This window comes from Nuphar pumila, chromosome 5 (genome assembly GCF_984573655.1).
Source record: "Nuphar pumila chromosome 5, dmNupPumi1.hap1.1, whole genome shotgun sequence".
Classification (NCBI taxonomy): domain Eukaryota; kingdom Viridiplantae; phylum Streptophyta; class Magnoliopsida; order Nymphaeales; family Nymphaeaceae; genus Nuphar; species Nuphar pumila.
In genome coordinates, this window is record NC_143253.1 from 115811450 (window position 1) to 115835729 (window position 24280).

The following is a 24280-nucleotide window of genomic DNA, read 5'->3' on the forward strand; positions in this document are numbered from 1 at the left end:
ATGTGGAAGTATTGGATTTTTATATGTTTAGCAGACAGAAGAGTTGCTATTTGATCATATTCAGGCTTTGTTGTATCGCGCAGGCAATGTTGCAGATGAAAGGTGCATGTTTAACTGGGGAAACAAAAATCATTTTGACAGATGTGATCTATAAAATTACGAGTAACATGAACAGAATATAATTATTATATACAGAATTATTACATTAAATAAGAGTTATCCCCCTGGGTCCCTGCTATTCAAGATCAATAAGCACCTTCAAGTCATTCGTTGCATATTATAGGAAGTTAGCCTTAGGCAGCCATTTACCCAGGGAGTCTAAGTTGATTTTTGTTATGGAAACCACGACAAACAACGAAGCAAACCACATGATAAAGGGAAAGAGCAATTAAGAGAAGCCACAAGATTTATGTAGTTTGGAATTAAGGCCTAGCTACATCCGAGGACAGATGAGGAGCGAGAAAATCCACTAGCAAAGCAAGGAATATAATGGTGGAATACAGAACTCTCAAAACCCTAATCTTCGATACACCCAAAACTCTCATATATCCAACTCAAAAGAGGCTGTTATATATATATATATATATATATATATATATATATATATATATATATATATATATATATATATATATATATATATATATATATATATATGGGTTTATATTTGTTATTGATGAAGGTAAAAACTATTGAGCTATAAATCATAGTTTCAAACTCTATCAACCCAATCTGACCACATTGATGTATTCAACATGGTTTATTTGATAAGGATCAAACTTAGGGTCATGATTTTTTAATGTAAAAATATGACTTTTTGAGACATAGAATTTGGGTGCATTGTGGGGCCATTGATTTTTTAAGCCTTCAAAAAACTTACTTATATGTCACAGTCACATGATTAAAAACTCATTTTCTATGAAACAAGTCTTGTAGATCACATCTATAGGGTCAGATCTGCAAAAAGATACAAGAAAAATGAAAAGCAATTTTTACTGAATGGTTTTGTACCTTTGCTTGCCTGATGCCGCGGACCATGTCCGATCATGGACAACTAATTGTTTCTTGGGGCGCAGGCTTTAAAGTGTGTCGCAGGTTCTCCTTTGAGGAATGGTGGGTTCGTGTGCCAGACTTTCAGCAGCTGGTTAGTCAATCATGGGCTCAACCGGTTTCAAGATCTTGGGTGGCCATCCGCATTCATGCAAAGCTTCTTCGTCTTCGGCATCGTATTAAGAAATGACTTAGCGTTAACAACCTGAACAAGTTTAGGTTCATCTGTCAGTGGGAGGCTGAGCTCTTTTCCTTGGCCCAACGTCAGGTCGATCTTGTTGGTGTGCCGGAAGGTCAAGTGCTTCAATTGCAGAAGCGTATCGTTGTCCTCTCTGCCCTCGTTGCAGAATGGAGAGCGCGAGATGAGCTTAGATGGAAATTGAGGGCTAGAGTTGCATGGTTGGAAAATGGCGATGATAATACACGATTTTTTCATATGAACGCATCAAATAAGTACAGAAAGAACCGGTTCCTCTCGATCGAGATCGATGGATGCCAGTTTGATAAGCATAATTGTCTGCCAGCTATTACTTCTTATTTCTTCATGCTGTATTCGACTGACGTAGGCGTTGGGGGGCTCATCGGTGATATGGGTTATAAGCAGTTGGCGGCAAACCAATCTGTTCCTCTGCAGGCTAGATTCACCGTAGCTGAGATTTCTGATGCTATTAGCAGCCTCTCAGGATGGAAGGCCCCAGGCATTGATGGTTTTCATGTAGACTTCTTCAAAGCTTTTTGGTCAATTGTTAAAGCTGACCTGCTCCAGTTGTTCGATGAATTCTATCGTAATGTCAGGCTGCCTAAACCATACCATGTGACAGTCATTTCTTTGATTCTTAAAAGGCAAGGGGTGTCAAACATATCCAACTTCAGCCCAATTTCTGTGATGGGCGCTCTGTATCGCATTATATCTAAGGTGTTGGCTAACCGGTTGCGCGTTGTCATTGATCAACTTGTCTCTCCGAATCAGGGGGCTTTTATTTCAGGTCGAAGTGTGCAAGGGTCATTTATTTGTGCAACTAAGCTTCTTCACTCTTTACAGTCGACTGGAGCATCGTACTTCTTGTTAAAATTGGATTTTCACAAGGCTTATGATAGTTTGGCATGGGATTTTCTGTTTGAATCTCTAACAAATATGGGCTTCGGCAACCGGTTTATTGCATAGGTTAAGGAGCTGGTCACGAAATCAGTGTTGTCGGTGTGCTTCAACGGACTGAGAGGGGGAAAATTCAAGTTGGGTAGAGGCGTGCAACAGGGTTGTCCCCTCGCCCCCCATCCTCTTTAATATCGCGGCAGAGGGTTTACCTATTCTCATGAAAAGGGCAGGACAAACAGGCTTCATGAATTCGTTGGGCATTCCTGGTTTTGTTGGTCACACAATTCAATATCCAGATGATACTTTAATATTTGGTCATGCGAATGTTAATCAAATGTATAGGTTGTGCTTCATTATTAAAATATTCGTTGTAACTTCTGGCCTTCGCCTGAACGAGAGTAAGTGCGCTCTGGTCTTACTCAATGCTGACACTCTCTTCCAATCGGCTGCTGCAAGGATCTTCAACTGCCTGATATTCGACCTTCCTATTAATTTCTTGGGTCTATCATTGCACTCACTGCAGCCGTCGAGAACTTCGTCTTGGACGTCTACTATAGAGCGGGTGCAAGGGAGATTGCAGTCTTGGAAGGCCCGATATTTATCGATTGTAGGATGATTGACGCTCATTCGTCATGTCTTGGCCAGATTACTAGATTTTCGTATGAGCATGTCCATTATACCGACGACAGTAGAATGAACGATTAATCGTTTGCTTTCGCACTTTCTTTGGTCTGGGAATGCGTCTCACAAAAAGTACCCGCTTGTTTTTTGGCAGCAGATCGTTCTCCCGAGGCAGTGAGGCAGCTTGGAGATTCCGACTCTCAGAAAGAGGAGCATCGTTTTAGTCTTGAAGTGGGCTTGGGTCGCTTCCACATCTCCATCTTCTTGGGCTACGTTTGTTAGGGGAAAATATGGTAGTTTACCTGACTCCCTTCTTTCGACGCCCAGTTCAGTGTGCCATTCGTCATTCTGGTTGAAGTGGCGGAAAACACTCCGCTCCTTCAGTGACAGGGATCTTAGGCCTAGCCATGGCCGCCTGTGGCTTCACTGGTCCATGGCGAGCGGAGATAGGTTCTCCATTAAGCAAGATTACTATTCCTTGTTGCCATCAGAGATGGATTGGTTTTCCATTGATTGTATATGGGGTAAGGGGCCCGCTCCAAGGGCAAAAGTGTTGGTGTGGTTAGTGGCTCTGGATCGTGTTCAAACCCATATGAATGTTAGGAAATGGAGGCTTCAATTTCCAAGCATGTGTGTTCTTTGCGAGAAGGCGGTAGAGGACACGACTCACCTATTTTGGTTTTGCCCGATAGTTTTAGACCTATTTTTTCAAACTTGGGGTGCACCGCTGGTTCAAACGCGTTCGAGTTCTGTTATTCGGGACCTTTTGTTTGGTCCCATGAGTTTACGAAACAAAAAAAAGGGAGATTATTGTGGCGGGTATGGTTGTTTTCAGCATGGTGGGTGATATGGACTGAAAGAAACGATATTTTTTTCAGGGGCATCAAATTCAATTTTGGAAGGCTACGTCAGCGGGTTATGTTTGATGTGTATCTGACTCTTAAATTATATAATAGAGATGGGGGTTTGGATCTACTTGTACTCTGAATTGTGCACAGTCACCATCTAGATGGTGGTTGTCTTACTCTTATGTTCCTCTCTCATCCAATATTCCGTTGGATGTATTTTGGTAATGTTGAATGATAAATGTTCTCTCTCTCTCTCTCTCTCTCTCTCTCTCTCTCTCTCTCTCTCTCTATATATATATATATATATATATATATATATATATATGAGAGAGAGAGAATGGGGTTTGTGCTGATCCTTTTTCATGGGACTGTCCAAATATCATAGTTTTAGGTGTTATATGCTAGATCTGAACCATTAGATGTGTTTTATCATTGCTTATTTAATAGAAAGCATGTTTTTGATTAAGCATTTTTGTAGTCATATGTGTATTTTAATGAGGTAAACGAATCAATGGTTGATATTGTACTAAAATTTGATGATAAAATATTCGTATTTTTACATCAAATTAATTAAAAAAAAACTTGCTTCTTATAAATAAGAAATGATAAGCACATCTAACGTTTCAAATCTAGCATAAAACACCTCAAATGTGATTTTGGAGTCTTAACGGTGATCTAACCAAAAAGGGGGCAGCACGATTCTCTCTCTCTCTCTCTCTCTCTCTCTCTCTCTCTCTCTCTCTCTCTCTCTCTCTCTCTCTCTCTATATATATATATATATATATATATATATATATATATATATATATATATATATATGTGTGTGTGTGTGTGTGTGTGTGTGTGTGTGTAAGAAAACAAAACCTTAGTTGGTTCATAAAGGAAAAATAATTACAAAACTAGACAAGTCCATACCTCCTGCCTCAAATTCCCATTTTATGGCCTCCAAAATATTTTCAGATTTAGATGGATAAAAAATTCAGGCCACTCACAACAAATCTTATAATTACCAAATGTTTCTTGCTACACGGGAGTGCTCTCTTTCTCAAAAGTTAGTTCCACAAGGGAAAGCTATGGGAAACTCAATTCCCTGAAACAAGGGGAAGCCCACCTTTCCCTTCTCTTCTTAAATCGATTCTCCCTCACTTAGTCTTTCTCTCTTGCTTTTTATTACTTTTCATTGGCTTCCCCTCACTTTCTGTAATTTTCATATTAAAAACAACATTTTTCCATAACTGGCTTCTGTGTCGATTATATATCATTTCATACTCATTTTGATGTAGTTTTCTATTGGCTTCTACTACCACATATATTGTTTCTTACGGGATTTCATTTTGGTTTCTAGTGTGCTTCCATAATTGCTTTACAACCATATCATGCATCTTGCTTCACACTGCTTAACTTCACTTTCTGGTAACTATGGTTTGTTTATTTTTAAACAAGAATTTTGGGGGGATTGCTTCGATTTTATATTTAAAAAAATACAAAAGATCACCCTCCGAGGTAGCCAATTCGGCAGCTTATCTTTTCATAGCAAATTATTGCAAGATCGAAGCAAGAAAAAAACATAACCCATGGCCATCAAAGGTCCCTTACAAAAAATATTCTTCCAGACAAAAAAAATTTGTCAAAGTAAATGTTGGATTTGAAGATCGGTGTCCTTGAACACCCCTTATGGTTCTGCACCACCACTGGTTATTTGAAATCAAGCATGCATATGTACAAAGGATGACAACGGGTGCACAAACTCAGCTTTAACAAAATTTGAGTTTGAAACTCTCTTCATACCCCCTAAGCAAAGAAATTTGTCTCCAAATATAATCATATGCGTAATGTGTTCCAGCAGCCAATAATTGTTTACTATCAATCTGATTTTTGCAAATAAAAAAATCAATTTCATCTGAGAAACCGACAACTTTATCATAGAAAAATGTTCGGTGCAAGATGATCAAAACCAAATTGCAGATCTACTTGGAAGCATACCCTCTTATAAGATGTGTGTTCTTCAATTTTCAAATATTCCAGCAAACAATATAAAATGTAATGTCTGAACAAGGTTTCAGACATAGAAGGTGGAAGCACGACATAATCCACCATGAGTTCTCCAATAAAATCAGGAATTTGCTTCTTCACAAAAAGTCTGGACACGTGAATGTCGTATCTGACATCCAATTTAGCCTTTAGCTTGCGTTCAAAATTTGATTTCACTAGGCAACAGCGCAGCTTGTAATGCTGCGATAAAAAATAATGAAGAAGACAACAAGAATTTTGACCTAGTAACATAATTAAGTGACACCAACTCTGGAGCTTCCATTGGAGAGATAAACTAGAAGAAATCATGTACCTTTTGAGCTTCTTCTATGGCAGTTGTATGACAAAAGGAAACACAAATAATACTCACGATGCAATGATTGATCAATTAACTGCTTCATTTTTCTGTTTTGATGACCAAGCTAATGGGCCGTTTCATATAAATGAGCCATTATATAAAGAAAAATTTCGGCTTAGAGCCTGAACTCATAATTTTGAATTGGAGCATTGTGGATTGGTCTGCTTCGCTTGTTATTTAAAATCAAGTGGAATCATGAAGCAAATGTGGGTTGCATTTTCTTTTTAATAAGTTCAACTCACTAGATATCTTGCTAATTTTCTCTGGGCATGTCAAGAAATTTTGAACTTATAAAGTTTCTTTGAAATCTCAAAGTTATTCCCTGATCGAGGATGATTTTACATAACAAATCCTTGGACAATTTAAATCACTGGTTTCTCATTGCATCAATGCATAGTGTGATTGATACGTTGGAGAAGTCCCATTATATCAAACAAAATAAACACTGCCATCTTTGTGCCTAATCCTTTGCTCATTCTCTACTTTAGCTTTGTGTCTGGTCTTGGTAGCTTGTTTGTGTTGTAAATATAGATAAAAATGTTTGAAAGATGTCACAATATCCCTTCAAATGACATTGCTAAGTTTCTGCAGCAATTTCTAGTATTTTAACATTCCATTGCTTTTGACGAAGCAAAATTAATGTAAGCAAGTGCAACAAACCAAGATTTCCTAGAAAGAGAGTAAAATTCCGAGATTTGATTACAAACTTACTAAGGCCCCATTTGGGTTTTGCTTTTTTTTCTGTTAGCTTATACTATGATTTTAGAAGTTTTTTATTAGATCATGATCTTTCTAGTTTTGAGTAAATTATAAGCTTTTTGATTTGTGGAACTTGTTATAATTAATCCAATCGGGAACATCACTATATTGATGTAGATAAATGCATTAGAATTAGGACAGACTTTTTATTTAGTTTGAGTTTCATTACTAGAATAGGAGAAATCTGTATAAGTTTCTTATATTATGGAGGATTTTCTTCATATAAGAAAGTGGCTGACAAGGTTTTATCCTAAGATGAAACCATAGTGTCGAATCAATTTATATTTTCCCTCTTTTTCTCATGGATTCAAGGATCTGTGTATTGAAGTATATGTTGCACTTTCTCTTTTCTCTTGAAATCTCACAATCTTACTATGTCAGCTAGCAGGGAGGCATCCCTTTTTCATCAGGATAAGTAAATTGTAGTACAATTAAAGTTCCCATCCATAGGGCATTAATCCGAATAAAACTTTTAGAATCATGGCAATAACATAATAAAAAAGATCTGACTTTATGGATAAACTAGTTTAGTGCAATTATAATCTGAAGGTGCTATAATATTTTACAACAATATAATCTCCATTTATCTCCTAAGAGAATATCCATCCAATCCATCAATGCCCATTAAGTTGGTTCAAACCCTTCCTTTAATGCTAAGTATACTTTTGAGATGAGCTCATGACTTAATCCCAATTTGAATTATCTTAAACATACCAAGATGACCCCAATTCAACCACCCATCGAAAACCACAAGAAGCACGCAAGCTCATAGACCAACCATACCCACAAAAGAGCAAGAGATCAAATGCCCAAATCGTATCATCATTTGGTGATAGAACATAATTTAATTACAATAACAAAAAAGAAATGAAGGGGAATCAACGAAAAAGAAAAAGAGAAGATAAAAAAAAAAAAAAAAGTAAAACAGCAGATCAATGTTTTTCTCTCATCTTGATGAAGAATATCATGACCCAGTCAACTAGACCGAACCGAGGTCGATCCTGACACCAACAGACCCAGTAGTTCTCCTTCTGCACTCCTCTATCAAGGCAGACTTGGCAGAGTGCAAGCCCTTGGGAAGGAGGGCCCGGTCCAGGGCCTCACAGTCGGTCCAGTCCTTGAGAAACTCCTCCTTCCCCCACACCTCTGGTATCCAAACGCACCCAGCCACCTGAATCCTATGTCTCTGCAATCTCTCCCTGCCGCAGTGGCCCTCCGGCGAGTCCTCGCTGGAAACCATGGCCCTCTTCACCGCTATTCTCTCCTCGCCACCGTCATGGCCGGACCGTTTCTCGCCGGAAGTGGTGGATGGTGGTGGTGGTGATGAGTCCATAGCTTGATTCGAGGTGGTGGAGGAGGTCGCCTTTCTGCCGAGTCTCCGGCGAGGCATGGTGGGATATGGTGAGTATGGTGGAAGGGAGGGGAAGGGACGTGTGAATGAAGAGAAAGGTGTGGGGGGGATTTAAAGGGCGTGTGGGAGAGTGCGTGTGGCTTTCCCAGTTGGCCAATAGGATGAAACTGTGTGTGTGGGGTAAACGAGTTCCACGTTAGGCGCGTCTTAGATCCCTAAGTTGGTGGACTGAAACCGACTTTAGCGTTTGGGTGTGATATTACAATAATGGGCCTTGGGCCAGAGATGCATGTGCAATGACCATAATGGCCTCAGAGATGAGAGAGAGAGAGAGAGAGCTCTCGCTTGACATTATTACTGACTTTTTTTCCTCAAATAATTCCTTGTCTAAAACAAAAAATTGTGGTTTATCGCTAAATTTTTCCTCACCAAGAAAATTCGATACCGAGATTTTGGCACCTGTGTCAAATAACCCAATTTGAAGACACGAAAAAGAAATAAATAAAAGCAAAATATTTGGATAAGTGACAGTACTGAGATGCAATATAACATTAGGGTGCAATTTTGTACTTTTACTGCTGCTTATTTGAATCCGGGAATCATTTTTGTGGTCTTTGTGATCTTTACGTCACTTCATCATAAAGGGCGTTTTGAGTTGTGATCATTTTAAGGGGCACGCTGGAAGAGAAAGTGGGCCCATCAATGACTAGATGGTCCTTGAGTTAGGCATGTCACCGGGTCGGTTTTAACGCATACCTGACCTGTACCAAATTTTATAAGATCAGGGTTTGGTGATAAAGAAGGAGGTCCGATTAAAATCTGGATATAACACAAAGAGTTCAATTAATATATGGAGTATACCAGACCCGGGCTTGACCCTAGTTCTGCAATTTTCTAATGTAAAAAAGATAAAAACTATTACTTTACTATGTATGATCCAGGTCTGGTTCATGTAATTCTTATGAGAGAGTATGGCTTCTCTTGTAATGGGTCTGATTAGACCAAAGTCTAGCACCATATCAACACCTCAAATCAGGTCCAAGTCTGATTTCACTTGGATTCGAACCCTGTTGACACCCCTACAGGCCCTTGATGGTTGGATGCGTGTGTTGGGATTAGTGGCCATTATCTACTCATTTTGGCATATCCACGAACATGGGCCGGTTCGTAGATATGCCTTGGGCAGTTGCAAAAGCAAAGTTTTCAAATAAGCCTCTTTTTTATAAAATTGTTTTCTAATGCTCGTTCCAATAATCTCGTTGAAGCTATCTGCATAGCTGAGCCTAAAATAAGGAGAATCTGAGAGATGAAAAATTATAAATTAAGCTTAGTACTTGATGTGAGATATACATAGCACAAGCAAAAAAAAAACTCTCGAAGCAAACCTTATGAAAGGCTAAAACAAACGATCTTCTTCCTCTCTCTATTCTCTTGTTTTCAAGATCTCTGCTCGGTCCTTCTGCTGCTTTGCTCATCTGTTGCGCACTTCATCCATCAGTGGCATCAGAGCGAGTTGAGATCCTTGAAGTTTGTAGCATCCTTCTACTTTCGCCTATCAAAACTTGCAAGGAAAGCGTGACAGGTTAGTCGGGCTTCAGGAAGCCCTTTGTTTTTTTTTGTGACTGTAAACTTGCACAGTCACGGAATTTTTTTTTCTCTCGCTTGAGGGACTCTAAAAATAGAGACCCAAAACTGGAAAACATCTATGTGGCCCCGGCTAGGCTCGAACTGTGCTGATTAAAAAAAAAATTGTTTGATTTATGTGCTGCCTCTGCATATCTGAAAAATCATATTTGTGAGAATACTTCTTTTTAGAAATCTACAATAAGAATACGAATAAAAAAGAGAGGAAAACTATCCTCCGTTGATTCTGTCGTCGGTTTTCTTTTCCGGCGACCGCTGCTATTTTATCAGCGGCCCCAACCTTTGACCGGCCTTTTTCTGTTTTCTCTCTCACCGCGTCTGAATCTATAACCGGTAGGGAAGACATCCACCGGCGTTCTTGAAAAGGAAAAATCAAAACAAAACACTGGAGAACTTATCTGAGAAAACACCGAAAAACAAAAAGAACACCGAAAGTTGGCAGTCCGACCGTCGTTCTGGTTTGAGTCTTCTCTCAGAGATAGATCTAAGCCAGGAGCACCGACCCAAACACACTGCAAGTCTTTTTACACCACGAAAGATATAAGAAATGATTTTCAACATTTAATTAAGAGAAGTCAAATACACAAAGATCAATTACATTTTGGAAGCAATATCAGTCATGCAACTAAAAAAGACACTTATGGACTAATTATAAGTGATAACAATAAACAAACTTTCAAAGACACATGCTTAAAAACAAGCAAAAATACAAAAAGGAATCCCAATGATGCTCCATACATATACACTAGGAGTGCACAAGCACCAATTTACCAAAAACGAATACAAAGTGAGAATAATCTCAAGAGCAACCAGATGCTTACAATAGCCACTATGGGTGTACACAATACAACACAAGAGATTTTACTAATGAAATACTTAGAAACACATTAATTAAACTTATGCAAATTATGCAAAACAATTAATCATGGATAACTCATGCAACTAAGGCATATACAATGCAAAATGCATGAAAATATTTCAATAACCATTTCTCATAAAAGAGTAAATGGGTTTAGAAAAATTATGATGAGTTTTTGTTTTTTAAAATCTCATATATCATAATGAATGAATTTTGCAAATTAAAACGTTAGTTTGACCATCACAAGGAATCACTTCACTAGATCTCCAATCTTCAAAAATCAAGTGTATCAACGACTAGAATAACAGCACAAACATAATGACACTAAAGGGCCAAAGACACAAACGAAGGTGTGTATAAACATCTCTTGTCTACATATAATGGCACTCAAAACAAGTGTTTCAGTGACTAGCACAAGAGCATAATCACAAAGTCAACGATGAGCTAAAATTACATACGAAGGTGTAAACAAACATCTCTTGTCCACATATAATAACACTCAAAACCAGTGTTTTAAAACTCGTCGAGTCAACTCGGTGACTCGGCTGACTCAGCTTGGCTCGGCCCTCCAGCGAGTCAAACCGGCAAGCTTAACTCGGGTTGCGAAAACTCGGGTGCTGACTCAGCCAGACTCGGCTTGACTCGGGCGAGTTATGGGATGTTTGAAATTTGATTTTTTGGGTATTTCACACACATATTCACTTTTGTACTTTTTGTACTGAATAATACATCTTTTCCATGGACTGTCAGGAAAGATCTTTTTGAACAAATAACTATTATAGTATATAAATCAAACAACAAAGCATTCTAGTCTATAAACCCAATTAACAAAGAATTCTATGCATCTAAAAGCAAGGATTTCTTTCAAGATACATGGAGATGGGAGAGTTAGGACCTAAGGATTCCTTATCTGAATATCACATATTACTTTATATACATGATGATACAACTTCATAAAAAAACTCTGCCTCTATAACTAACATTGCCCCATCACCACCCTTTGGAATCTTTTTTATTTAAGAGCTGGGCATCATGAATCTAAGGCCTACAGCAATTTCACTTTTCCTAACCTCTAATCTTAGGCATTGAAAATTTTATTTTATCTTCTTTCGAGCTGCTAATAGTTGTTTGAATTCTTTCAAGGTGATGCATGATGCAGAAAATCTGTCCAACTCCATTATGTATTCTTTGTTTGTCCAAAATAATGAATCTCTTAACTCAACCTGCCATTCTCTTTATATTGCATGATCCAAGTGACTGCAATCCATAATCACACAGGATACCAGTGCCATTGGGATCATGTAGCTCCCAAGCGCTATGAAGGTGTTGGCGTGATGAATCACTCTTGTACTGAATAATACATCTTTCCCATGGACTGACAATTTATATATTGTTTTTCTTTTAAAATCAAAAGTCAACAAAACCCGGTCCGAGTCACCGAGTTGACCCGCCGAGTCACGAGTCAATAAAGAACGAGTCGAGTTCCGAGTCACGGGTTTTAAAACCTTGCTCAAAACACGTGTATCAACAACTAGAACATGATCATAATCACAAAGCCAACGGTGGACTAAAATCACACATGAAGGTGTGAATAAACATCTCTTGTCTATATATAATCAACAACTACGCATTCATCCCAAAACAATTGGGGTCGGCGATATGAACCAAAAAAAAAATCATTCTGGGTCTTCCACATGAATCTTTCTCCTCCAATCATTTCTATCCAATGCCATGTCCTCGGTGAGGTTTAAAGCATTCATATCATTTCCTATCACCTCCATCCATGTCTTTCTAGGCCTACCTCGACCTCTTTTGACTAATATATTTTCCCATTTCTCCATCCTTCTAACTGGAGCATCATTAGGCCTTCGCCGAATATGTCCAAACCACCGTAAACGATTCTCTCATCTTATTTTCAATGGGTGCAACGCCTACCTTCTTACGTATCTCCTCGTTCTAAATCTTATTTTTTATTGTATTTCCACACATCCATCTCAGCATACGCATCTCAGCTACACTCAATTTTTGAATATGATGTCTCTTGGCAGCCCAACATTCCGTACCATATAGTAAAGCGGGCCTAACAGTCGTCCTATAAAACTTTCCCTTCAATCGCAATGGCATTCTACGATCGCACAACACTCCAGTTGTACTCTTCCATTTCATCCACCCAACCTTTATCCTATGATTTACATCTCCATCAATTTCTCCATACTTTTGAATGATAGATCCCAAATATTTGAAACAATCATCCACCGGTATTTCTTGCTCACCAAGCTTCACTACACTCCCATCACTACTTCGTTGCTTACTAAACCGACATTCCATGTATTATGTCTTACTCTTACTCAACTTAAAACCTCTTGCTTCTAATGTCTGTCTCCATAATTCTAACTTAGCATTAACCCCAGCTCTAGACTCATCAATCAAAACAATATCATCAGCAAACAACATACACCGCACATATATAATAACACTAAAAAATTAAGTATTTCAGTGACTTGATCAAGAGTATAATCTGAGTGCCAACAATAGGCTAAAAACATACACAAGGGTGTGAACAAACATTTCTTGTCTACGTATAATGACACTTAAATAAGAGGCATAAAGAGGATAAGACACTCGAGGCAAGAAAACTTGTAATGGAAACACACTAATGTTATCAATAACAATATCAATTTTAACAATCTTTCGAAACACTATGATTTCAAAAATAGCTAGCCATCATAAATAAATAGAGTTATACGCATCCGTAAAAACAATGGTCATACAACAAATGAGTGATACAACACACTCAGATCTAGAGATCAAGTAATTGTCGGTTAGAGTCAAACCATAAGTTGACAATCTAAACTAACATAAAATGAGGTGCACACAACTCACTCCAACATCTCTGAATCAACAAAAGCATATATGGATTCAGAGGCCAATCAATTATCAATCAGATCCAAGACTGGTGTCAACATGACACTCATAAACTTTGATAATTGCAGATTGATAATATGATTTAAGATGCACACATAACTCACATCAACGACTAACCTTGACCCAACAACAAGGCCAAGAGAGATGATATATCATGTATAAAATTTTGTGAAGGACAAAATCAATGCTATAAGAAGGCAATAAATACTCATGAAAATCAATTTTCAAATCGGTGAGTTCATATCTAATAATTGATTTGAATAAACAAATTTCAAATCAATTTCAGTAAAGTTAGATAAAAACCTTATCATAAGAATTAGTGCAATTAGATGCACAAACAATATGTCAATCAATGCAATGCAATATAGGATGTCTTATGACAATTTTTACAAATTTGAATAAGTAAATAAGCATGCAAATATGATGCTTGAGAATCTTTAAAAGGATCATAAGTCCATTACTTAAGAAACAAGTGAACTAAGGCACATCTCATACAACAAATCCAATAAATCTCACTAAATAGACAAAAATAACATATATAATCTTTAGATCTAAATCTATTATGAGGCAATTGAAGGCAACATATAGAGATTTTAAAAAAGCTAAGTACAAAATCACACAAATACAAAACCACTAGGAGCCAACTAAGAGCTATGCATAAACATAAAAATGTTTACATTATTGATAAAATGTTTTCAAAGAGCCATAGAGATTTTAATAACATACATAATTATGAACCCACATATGATCACATTAAACAAGAGATTTTTCTTACAATGCAATGAAAATACAATATCCAAGATGCATGATATAAAATATCAATAAGAAAAAAACTACTAGGATAAGCAAAAAAAAGATTTGAGTATATGATAACAAGTCATGCTTATGCAATTTAATAAAGACTATTTGAGGTATATACCTAAAGATGCCTTAATCCAACACAAGTCATTTTGAAAATAATCTTAATAGAACAATGTCACTCAAACATATATGAAATAACACATTCACATGATAATAGAAAAACCTTATGAGAACATAGAAAACACATCTATATTAAAAAAGGATCGCACAATACATCTTTTTAATTTTTATGCTTGATCAGATCACAAAAAAAAATCCAAAAGATAGTCCACACATACGTTAAGAAACATTAAAAAATAAAATTTAGTATTTTGCAAAAACATGAAACACATAAGATTTTAAGAAACCATTTATTTTGCAAAATATATTTTTTGACTGCACATATCACATATTTCAAAAACATTTACTTTTATCATAATCCTTTTACAAACACTTACCAGAATTATGAAAATATAAAAACCAAAGATACATACCAGAATACAAAATTCTTAAATTTATACCATCCATTAATACAAATCTTTCCCAAGACTTCAAACCTTGCTCTTATACCATGCCACAAAATGGTATGGATCCCAATGTACTTTGGAATACGTCCCATGAGCCAAGAATACAATATAGTTAAATACTCATTTACAATGGAAATACCTATAGCACAATAAGACTTAAAAATAAACAATTTCATTAAGTATGAAATTCAAATAATATAAAAGAAATAGAAAATTACAAAAGCGCCTCACTACAACACTTGAAACCTAGAAATCTAACCATCACTCTCTCACTTTACAATGCACACACACATCCCTATTTATATGGAAGGAGAGAAAAGGAGAAGGGGAGAACCGTTCTGGCCATTGGAGAGAATCCAACGGCTAGAAATATAATTATTGGACCCTCTCTAATTGTTATATAAAGTCAACATTAGTTGACTTAGTCAACCCAAGTTGACTATTATATGTAATATATATTATATAAATAACAATATATATACATATATATTATGTATATTATATATACATATACATATAAGATTACATCCATCTTAACAGATAGGTACTCAAAATAGGAGAGGGCAAATATGCTTAGGGGCAACCAACACACCTCCCTTGACTTCTTTTCTTTTTTTTTCTTTTTCGTGGTACTTGGCATGATTCCGACATAGCAAAGCTGGAAATCTGCAAATTGCTGCTATCCCATTCTACACTTCTGGATATTGGTAGAATGTAAATATACTTGAGTAGCATGGATTATAACCTATGTCACGTAGGTGTGGGTGCGGCGATGTGGCACTTTACAAAAACTTGGGTGCGGGGATGCGGGGAGGGTATATATTATGTATTTTAACAGTTTTAAGTTAACACTAATGAAATAAAAACAATTATCATATCATTAATTCATGCAATAAATCAAATTAACAATCTACAATTGTTATCTCTCATCAATAAAAAATAACACCACAATTAAATCAACCTAAATATATTATAGTTGTGCTAAGTGAATTAAAAAAACAAGAAACAATCAAACAAGTCAAGTAGAAAAGAAGTAAATTATACTAATAAAAGAAGCAAACAATGCATAATTGCATACCAAATGTATATCATACACAATCTATGTCACATGGGTGCGGGGGTGCGGCAGGGCAAAAATAATATATATATATATATATATATATATATATATATATATATATATATATATATATATATATATATATATTTTAAAGTTTTAACAGTTAGCATTGTCATAATATCATTCATCATGCATGCAATATATCAACCTAAATATCAATCAAATAAGTAAAGCAATTACATAAATCAACCTAAATATCAATCAAATAAGTAAAGCAGAAAAGAACTAAATTACATACCAAAGTATATCCTTTGAAGTAATGGATCTTAATAATTTTCTTCTTCATCATCAAATGCATCATTAGAAGGAGTATCGGGCTCAGTTAAATCCATGTTTGTTACATTGAAATCATGCTCTCCCTCGAAGTCACACTCTTCTGGGTTTACATCCCAAAATTTGGATGTTCCTTATATGCATTATAAACCCAATTTGAAAATGTTAAATACAATATAAGTTTATTTATATAAAAAATTAAGAAATAATCAAATAACTAAGAGAGCAAATTAGTACCTGTATTCATCATTGGTTCGCGAAAGTAATCGAAGATTTGAATGAACATATACTAAATCCTCTGCACGCTTGCTGGTGAGTTTGTTTCTCTTTATGTTGTGGATTTGAGAATATGTGCTCCAATTTCTTTCATAACATGATGAACTAGCATGTTGTGATAACAATCTTAATGCAAGACGTTGGAGAAGAGGTGTTTCTGATTCAAATGTTGACCACCATGTGATAGGATCTATATTATCCTCTTTTCTCACGAAAAATGTCGGTCCATATAATCTCGAAGATGAAAATTTTTCAAACTCTTATGTGACTTGATGTAAAAGATATGCTTCTGGAAAAAGTCTTGTCATACACATATTTCTATGTCTTGATAGCTCTGGGTCTAAATTTGGAGGGACACAACCAATACCACCAGCCCGCCACTTATTTGCATAATATTTTGGATTAAGAGAATGTGCCATACAATATAAAAGAGTGTTGCTCTTATCCCATCTTCTGACTAAAATTGAATGAATATGATTAAAAATTTTTTACTCATCCAATGCAGAATTTTTTTCTTCATGCTTGAAAACTATAACTTGTATTTTTTCAATCATATTATCCCACATTTCATAAACTCTATGAAGCATGAGTTCATTCTTATCAACTTCTCTTAATATTTCCCAAATAGGTTGCGTAAATTGAAGGAAGTATACCATTCTGTCCCAAAACTCATCATCAAGAATACATTTTTTAATTTCTTGAGCCTTGATATCATCATCAACATGATAGAATGTCCAATTTTCATCAGTCACCATGTTAACCAAAACATTCTTCACTCTTTTAATCCTCTTCACCATCACAATGATGGACGCAAAACGTGTTTCAACGACCTTCAACAATTTCAGGTCAGAATGCCTATTAAATATAGCATTAACACAATGGTGGTTAACAACAAAATTCCTAATGCTTTTGATATTTCTTTCTAAATCTTCAATCCATGAACATAAAGCATATGCTTGTGAATTTTCTTCTTCTTTGGGGTTGCAGATACTCTTTAGGGTCAGATTTAAGTTGTGTGTTACATAGGGAGTGCAAAAAATATGAAGGTACTCACTCTTCAAACTCAACGCTGCACTTTTACAAACTGAAGCATTGTCTGTAATGATTTGTACCACTTTCTGATCACCCATTTCTTTTATGACTTCTATAAACAACCCCTTCAAATACTTTGCATTTTTATATTCCCTAGATGCATCAACTGCTTTCAAGAATATTGGGTCACTAAGCGAACAAGTAATGAAATTGATCAGTGGACGCCTTTGAATATCTGTCCATCCATCAGACACAATAGAAACTCCATTTTTCTCCCATGAATATTTTTTAATCTCCAGCAACCTCTCCACATTTGCCCTCTCTTCTGCAAGCAGTGTGGTTTGCATTTTTTTTGAACTTGGAGGCACATAGTCACTCAAATTACAATTTGCCAAGGATGTTACTAAATCCTTTCAATATGGATTTCTAGTCGCATTAAATGGGAGTGAACTAGAATAAAAATACCTCCTAACTTTTCTATTCAATTCTTCTCTTCTATATGTATTGAATGTTGCTTGTATCGTTCCTCTACCTCCTATATTGACTTTTCTTTTTTTTTTCAGCATCTTTTTGGTGGCTTGCAAATGGCACACTAATTGCACAAGAATCAGTCATTGTCTTTCTCTTCTTATATTCTTCTTGTATTGTCTTTGCATTGCCTCATCAACTTTTCTGCATTCTAAAATGCCATGTCATGTTATCTTCAACAAATGAGCCTTTACTCTTGTATAGGACCCAACAAAATCTCTTTCACAGAGCTTGCATCGAAATCTCTTGTTTCCACTACCTTCTTCTCCTGTTTTTGCAAGTTTATCTATATTTACCCATAGTGGCCCCACATCATCAATCCCACTACAACTATTAGCAAAACTAGCAACAGAACTCACATGTTGGGATGAGGATGACACAAGTCCTTTCCCTTTATCCGTCATTTTTATCCTTAAAACACACAAAAAATACATTCAAAGTTTCAAATTAATTATACAAACATTATCTTGATATAAAAATATATATTATATATATAATAAAATCAAGAGCAACGAGGGGGGATCTGCCCCTCCCCTGCCAAAAACAGGGAGGGACTCAAGCCCTCCCCTGAAATAAGAGGGAGCAGTGACGGGGGCTCGACCCCCTCCTCTGTCGAAAACAGAGGGAGGGGGGCTCAGCCCCTCCCCTGCTAACCCAACAAGAGAGCGAGAGGGGGGAGGCCCCTCCCCTGCTAACCCAACAAGAGAGCGTGAGGGGGGGCTCGGCCCCTCCCCTGTCGAAAACAGAGAGGGGCTCAGCCAAGGTTGCCAAACTAGGAAGCGGGAAACGATACGGGAAACAGAAGCGAGGCATTTTAAAATGTAAATGAAGCGGGAAGCGAAGTTTCAATTTAAAAGCAAAATATGAATAAAAAATGAAGCAATATGGAATCAAACAAAAAACAAATAAAAACTAAAATAAAATTGATCATTCTTATATTTCATGATTTTTTTTGGAAAAGAGTTAAATTTTTTGTTAAAATCTAATAATGTTGGTTACCAATTTAAAGAAAGTACATGAAAAGTGAGTGAAAGCATGAGAGAAAATACATGAAAAGATGAAAAGAAATGTGAGAAAAGTATATAGCATGCATAGACCATGTATATGAGAAGCATAGAAGAAGTGTGGGGGAATCGAGCTTCCCATGAAGTTTCGGAAGAGAGGAGTATCGTGCTTCCAAAGCGAGTTTCTGGGAAGCGAGCTTCCCACCTACCTAAGAAGCTTCCGGTAACTCTGGGCTCAACCCCTCCCCTGCCGAAAATAGAGGGAGCAGGGGGGGCTCAACCCCTCCCCTACCGACCCAACAAGAGAGTGAGAGGAGAGGGGGGGGGGGGGCTCGGCCCCTCCTCTGCCGACCCAACAAGAGAGCGAGAAGGGGGGGGTGCTCGGCCCCTCCATTGCTGACACAAGAAGAGAGCCAGAGGGAGCCAGAGCGTACGTACCTGCGACGAGGGAGAGGAGGAGCCTAGGAGGTGGCATCGAGAGCTCGAGTTGCGCTGGAGAGGAGAGGAGATGAGAGATTAGGGCAAATTTTTTTTGCTCTAATCCACCTTTTCATCGGGTTTTTTTTTTTAACATCCGAAACGTGGATGAAGGGTTGTGTTGACCACACCCGGTGCCGCGTCGCGCCGACGCGGGTGCGGCACCTGCTTTGCCGAGTCCCTGTGACTTAGTACACAATGTTTATGACGACGAGGATATGATCATTTTTAATGGACTTGATATGCCCAAGGCACAAGGGAAAAACCACAACAAATCCTACCAAAATACATTGAAAAATTCCTCTACACCCTAAATCGTTATCCATCAAAACCAAAATAACAATAATATATGCTAAATAATAAATCTAATTAATCAAACAAACAATCCCCAAACCTCAAACCATCATCAAAATAACTTTGATACAGAACATAACCACGAAATCACAAACCCCCAAAGCCCAAACTAAACAAGTGAATTAATTAATCCCTAAACCCCCCAATTCCCAAACCTCAAACCATCATCCAACAAATTCTTATACAGAAACTAACCATGAAATCACAAACCCCAAAGGCTAAAACCGAAACCGTAAACCAAACAATCCCTAAATTCAAACCCCTAAATCATGATATCAATGGATCTACCTAAAGAAGACACATAAAACACTATATATATATATATAGTGTGTGTGAAACTTTAAAAAGAAACCACCAAACATGCAAGCACAATCTTTAATAAGCAAAAAAGGAAAAATCAAACAATAAAAGAGGGCAAAAAGGGAAGGGGATCGTACCTAGGCAAAATGTGAAGAATAAGAAAGAGAGGAGGAGGCGGAAGAGGAGAAGAAGGAAGAAGAAAGAAGAAAGAAGAAAGAGAGGAGGATGCGGCAGAGGGAGGAGGAGAAGGAAGAGGAAAGACAGGAGGAGAAGGAAGAGAGAGAGAGAGAGGTACCTGTGGTTGTCGCTGTCATTGTCATCACCGTCGCCGCCATTGGAAGAGGAGGAGCAGTTGGGGAGCAGGGAGGAGTTGGGGGGGGAGGGGGTTGTGTCCTAATAAACCCCACCCCACTTTTTAATTTTGGACCAAAATGGACTCAATCAAAATTGACTAAGTCCATTTTGGACAAATGTAACCCTGGGTGCGGCTGACCGCACCGAGATTTGTTTCACTTCACCCGGTGCAGCAAAATTTTGTAATTGCTGCACCGGATGCCACACCCGCACACGCGTTGCATCGCGTTGACGCGGGTGTGGCGGCCTCTAAGGAGAGTCCATATGACATAGATTATAACCCTTTTCCTTGTGCATCAACGGAGGTAAAGTTTTGCACATTTCTTTTCCCACTGTAAATGAATCTCCAATTATGCCTGTACATGTGCATATTCAGGCTTGGAAGTATAAAATTCATTGAAAATGGTGACCCATTTAGTTGGCCATGATCTAGGAGGATGAGTTGATCATGAGATATGGACAATGAAGAGAATCGGCTTGTGATTTTCTTCATTACTGGAATCCAAATAATGATGATTTGCTTTGTTAATTGAATGAGTTCTTTATTGTGAAGTTTTACCAATCTATGGCTCACCTGTTATCTGGATCTAGATTTTAGTTATTTCTCTGCTGTGGTGGATTAATGAATTATATGAGTGGTGTGTACTCAATAATCTTGCTGATTTCCTACTAACCAGAGTTTTTTAAAACCAATATGCTAAGCTTTTGCTTATATTCCAGGCTATGTCACATGGGTGCGGGGATTCGGCATGCGGGGGTGCGGCAGGGGAAAAATGTAAATATATATATATATATATATATATATATATATATATATATATATATATATATATATATATATATATATATAAAGGGGGTCAGGGTTCCCCGACGCTGGTTTTTCTGCTGACAGCTGCTGTCAGCAGAATTTTTTTTTAAAAAAAATTCGCAGCACATTTCATAGGGCAATTTTAAAAAAAAAAAAAATCCAAAAAAAAAATAGACCTAAATGATCTTGGGTGTGGTCAACGCACTCATTGCTGACACAAGAAGAGAGCCAGAGGGAGCCAGAGGGTACGTACCTGCGACGAGGGAGAGGAGGAGCCTAGGAGGTGGCATCGAGAGCTCGAGTTGCGCTGGAGAGGAGAGGAGATGAGAGATTAGGGCAAATTTTTTTTGCTCTAATCCACCTTTTCATCAGGTTTTTTTTTAACATCCGAAACGTGGATGAAGGGTTGTGTTGACCACACCCGGTGCCGCGTCGCGTCGACGCGGGTGCGGCACCTGCTTTGCCGAGTCCCTGTGACTTAGTACACAATGTTTATGACGACGAGGATATGATCATTTTTAATGGACTTGATATGCCCAAGGCACAAGGGAAAAACCACAACAAATCCTACCAAAATACATTGAAAAATTCCTCTACACCCTAAATCGTTATCCATCAAAACCAAAATAACAATAATATATGCTAAATAATAAATCTAATTAATCAAACAAACAATCCCCAAACCTCAAACCATCATCAAAATAACTTTGATACAGAACATAACCACGAAATCACAAACCCCCAAAGCCCAAACTAAACAAGTGAATTAATTAATCCCTAAACCAACCAATTCCCAAACCTCAAACCATCATCCAACAAATTCTTATACAGAAACTAACCATGAAATCACAAACCCCAAAGGCTAAAACCGAAACCGTAAACCAAACAATCCCTAAATTCAAACCCCTAAATCATGATATCAATGGATCTACCTAAAGAAGACACATAAAACACTATATATATAGTGTGAAAGAGAGGAGGAGGCGGAAGAGGAGAAGAAGGAAGAAGAAAGAAGAAAGAAGAAAGAGAGGAGGATGCGGCAGAGGGAGGAGGAGAAGGAAGAGGAAAGACAGGAGGAGAAGGAAGAGAGAGAGAGGTACCAGTGGTTGTCGCTGTCATTGTCATCACCGTCGCCGCCATTGGAAGAGGAGGAGCAGTTGGGGAGCAGAGAGGAGTTGGGGGGGGGAGGGGGTTGTGTCCTAATAAACCCCACCCCACTTTTTAATTTTGGACCAAAATGGACTCGGTCAAAATTGATTAAGTCCATTTTGGACAAATGTAACCCTGGGTGCGGCTGACCGCACCCAGATTTGTTTCACTTCACCCGGTGCAGCAAAATTTTGTAATTGCTGCACAGGATGTCACACCCGCACACGCGTTGCATCGCGTTGACGCGGGTGTGGCGGCCTCTAAGGAGAGTCCATATGACATAGATTATAACCCTTTTCCTTGTGCATCAACGGAGGTAAAGTTTTGCACATTTCTTTTCCCACTGTAAATGAATCTCCAATTATGCCTGTACATGTGCATATTCAGGCTTGGAAGTATAAAATTCATTGAAAATGGTGACCCATTTAGCTGGCCATGATCTAGGAGGATGAGTTGATCATGAGATATGGACAATGAAGAGAATCGGCTTGTGATTTTCTTCATTACTGGAATCCAAATAATGATGATTTGCTTTGTTAATTGAATGAGTTCTTTATTGTGAAGTTTTACCAATCTATGGCTCACCTGTTATCTGGATCTAGATTTTAGTTATTTCTCTGTTGTGGTGGATTAATGAATTATATGAGTGGTGTGTACTCAATAATCTTGCTGATTTCCTACTAACCAGAGTTTTTTAAAACCAATATGCTAAGCTTTTGCTTATATTCCAGGCTATGTCACATGGGTGCGGGCATGGGTGCGGGGATTCGGCATGCGGGGGTGCGGCAGGGGAAAAAATGTAAATATATATATATATATATATATATATATATATATATATATATATATATATATATATATATATATATATAAAGGGGGTCTGGGGTTCCCCGACGCTGGTTTTTCTGCTGACAGCTGCTGTCAGCAGAATTTTTAAAAAAAAAAAATCGCAGCCCATTTCATAGGGCAATTTTTTAAAAAAAAAAATCCAAAAAAAAATAGACCTAAATGATCCTGGGTGTGGTCAACGCACTCAGGATCGGGTTGACCGCACCCGCGTCGAGTCGCGTCGACGCGGGTGCGGCACCCTTCTAGCCGAATCTCTGTGACATAGATTCCAGGTTATTTCAGCCTTGAGAGATGCTGGACTTGAGTCATCAAATTTATTTCTTGGAATAGACTTTACAAAGAGCAACGAGTGGACAGGTAAATGAGCAGTTTGCTTATTCTGCATTTCAAGATAGGCCCCTTGTCTATGGGTAGCTGATCTGTAATTGAGTTTGGACTTTTCGTCTGTACATGAAAATGAGTTATTTCTTATTTCAGGGAAGCGTTCTTTCCATAGGAGCCTTCATGCAATTGGAGATACTCCTAATCCTTATGAACAAGCAATTTCTATAATTGGTCGTACATTATCTCCTTTTGATGAGGATAACCTGATACCTTGTTTTGGGTTTGGTGATGGTCAGTTATATTTTACTGTCATCCTTGATCATGTTTTTCCAATTCATTAGGCTATTGATATATTCTCTAATTTGCAGCATCTACACATGATCAATATGTGTTCAGCTTCTTTGAGGATCACCAATGTTGTCATGGTTTTGAAGAAGTTTCGATCAGATACAGAGATATTGTTCCACACTTGAAATTATCAGGTTCATAAAGTTCAGTGTTGTTCTATGTTATACTTTTTATA

The 24280-nt window shown here is 37.6% G+C and overlaps 1 protein-coding gene across 1 annotated transcript in view; it reads left to right on the forward strand.

Annotated features, from left to right (window-relative positions):
- The first annotated feature begins 8151 nt into the window (after window positions 1–8151).
- LOC149838272 (E3 ubiquitin-protein ligase RGLG3-like) overlaps window positions 8152–24280 on the forward strand; it is a 30624-nt gene continuing 14495 nt past the window's right edge. The window contains exons 1-5 of the mRNA XM_090008216.1: window positions 8152–8212; window positions 11896–11948; window positions 23706–23790; window positions 23911–24048; window positions 24126–24239. Coding sequence (XP_089864342.1) covers window positions 8152–8212; window positions 11896–11948; window positions 23706–23790; window positions 23911–24048; window positions 24126–24239 — 451 coding nt within the window. The remainder of the gene's footprint in view (window positions 8213–11895; window positions 11949–23705; window positions 23791–23910; window positions 24049–24125; window positions 24240–24280) is intronic.